Source organism: Camelina sativa, chromosome 3 (assembly GCF_000633955.1).
Source record: "Camelina sativa cultivar DH55 chromosome 3, Cs, whole genome shotgun sequence".
Classification (NCBI taxonomy): Eukaryota; Viridiplantae; Streptophyta; class Magnoliopsida; order Brassicales; family Brassicaceae; genus Camelina; species Camelina sativa.
Genome location: NC_025687.1, coordinates 1,097,098 through 1,099,336, shown reverse-complemented (window position 1 = coordinate 1,099,336; position 2,239 = coordinate 1,097,098). Strand labels below are relative to the sequence as shown.

Here is a 2,239-nt window from a genome sequence, read left to right as displayed (position 1 = left end):
GTCAAAGAGAAGACCTCAGTGAATCGCACGTCATCAATACCCAAGAACAAACCACTCTCTTCACTTTGGAGTTTCTGCTCTGATTCCTCTTCAACAGCTTGCACTTTCTGCTCTGGAGTCAAGGATTTTGCTTTCCACAGAGCCATTATTGTCCTATAAACAAAAAAATAAAGTTCAAAGTCTATATCTTATCATAATAGTTGTTTATTTCCACTACAGGTATAACTCTTGATACATAATCAATAGGCTTCCACGTCTAAACATGTCTTACAGAAGCAGTTGATACTACAGGAGTGTACAAATTATTTTGTTCAGATGAGCAATTGGGCATATTCAAGTCATGCAAAGCATATTGATTGGGGTACAGAAAATTTAGGACGATAATGAAAGCAAACACGCAAATAAAAATTAAAACACCGGGGAAAGAGGATGACTCATCACTTACTTTTGTGCAACATTGAAAGACACAAATGAGTGGAAATGGAACTTAAGTCTGTCTTCCTCATCATGTGTCTTTGCGCCTATCCGTGCTTCCTTACCTCTACCTGGTCTAAGAGTCATGACGATAATAGGACTCCCCATTGAGGCAAGAGTGGGAGGAAGCACTTGAATTTCCTCTATATCTTCCCACAGGAAAAAGAATTTTGTTTTGTTACCAAAAAGGCTAGCATAAAAGCCAACAATTCTTGCAGAGAGGAAAAGACGACCCTGCAGAAGCAAAATTAAATCAATGAGTTATATACTCTCTTCATTGCAAAGAAAAAAAAAAAAAGCTGATGAAAAGAGGATGAGGCTGAATACTAAAAACATGTGAGTATCAACATCTTTTCACCTGCAACGGCATTTTCCGCTTTAAGTGACATGTAAAGTCATTGATTAGAAATTCTTCTTGTGGGAGACCAAAGAGCTTCTGAAAGGCTGAATTTGTTTGAGGAGACCGCACATTAATCTGAAATTTGATTTCGGCAGATAAGAAACACGCACTAACACGAACAGTTTAAATGTTAATTGAGGGAATAAAGTAGTAGCCACATACCTTCTTGCCCACCTCTTTCTCCATCTTATTTAAATAGTCTCTAACAACATCTCCACCTCCTGTATGATCCAAGAAAATCCTCAAGTGCAGTTTGGATTGACAAGCCTGAGCCAGCTTCCCTTGAAGAGTAACCCAAACATCCGCTAGATCAGATATATTAGATCTCACAAAGTTGATTTCGGCATGCCCCAATGAAACAGCCTCGTCAAATGGTCCATCAAAATCAAAAACTTCAACATTCAGTACAGAAGGAGGATCAGCCATGGCATCGAATTCAAATATTTCTGCACAAACAAAATTCCAACCCTCAAAAAACTTATGATGACAAATCAAAGAGTTGAAGCATTCAAGAATTGAAGCAACAAGTGGATAACTAGACCTATGCTACCACCACTAAGATAACTAGACAGGAAATAAACCATAGAGCAACAGTTTACCATTCCACTGAGGATTAGACTTCTGGAACTTGATGGAGCTGGTTCTTGTCTTCCCATTGGAAGTAAATACTATATACGGATCACAATGCCCGCTTGGATCTACAGATGCTAGATCAACCCCCTCAATTAGAGCAACAGTTAGCAACCAACCATCTCCATGCGCTTTGATGCCATGATCACTGCCTATAATTGGATTTGACAGTTAAGGATCAGTCGGATACACACAATCAAGCTACCAATGAGAGGCTGCAAGAACGTATATGAAAATGGTCAATGATGTAACTTCATAAATGTTACCTTTCTGTTTTCTTGCCTGCATGAAACGGGAAATCAACTGCAATACTCTTTCGCACTGAAGAACTAGAACCCCACTAACAACAAATTCCCCAATTGAATCCGGTAAATCAAGGCCATTAAACTCAAGCCCTTGGATAGCACTGGGTATGGCTAACACAATATGGACAAATACATAAATACCAATCAAGAAAGTGGAGAAGACAGTGAAGTTGGCAAAATACTGTACTGCCAATTTCCAGTCTGATTGAGGCTCAGCTTGCAAGGAAGAGAGAGCTTGCTCCTTGTTCACCCCAATATCCTTGGAATCTACAGGCTTTACACTTTGAGCCAACAAATTGGCATACTGATCGAAGCTGTCTTTCAGACCTTGTCGGGCTCCATTTTCTATCATACCTTTCATCATTGTGCTCTGAAGAAAATTCAATCTCCAAGAAACAACCAAACGGGAACACTGCTCCCCAGATGGCAG

The 2,239-nt window shown here is 39.6% G+C and overlaps 1 protein-coding gene across 2 annotated transcripts in view; it reads right to left on the bottom strand.

Moving 5' to 3' along the window:
* Positions 1-2,239, bottom strand: part of LOC104760687 (C2 and GRAM domain-containing protein At1g03370-like) — a 6,337-nt gene that overhangs the window by 2,097 nt on the left and 2,001 nt on the right. The window contains exons 3-8 of one of the 2 annotated variants that reach the window (XM_019242917.1): positions 1,771-2,209; positions 1,474-1,656; positions 1,037-1,320; positions 833-949; positions 446-708; positions 15-153 (exon numbers count right to left, since the gene is read on the bottom strand). In XM_019242917.1, coding sequence (XP_019098462.1) covers positions 15-153; positions 446-708; positions 833-949; positions 1,037-1,320; positions 1,474-1,656; positions 1,771-2,209 — 1,425 coding nt within the window. The remainder of the gene's footprint in view (positions 1-14; positions 154-445; positions 709-832; positions 950-1,036; positions 1,321-1,473; positions 1,657-1,770; positions 2,210-2,239) is intronic. The other variant, XM_010483652.2, reaches the window with a different exon arrangement.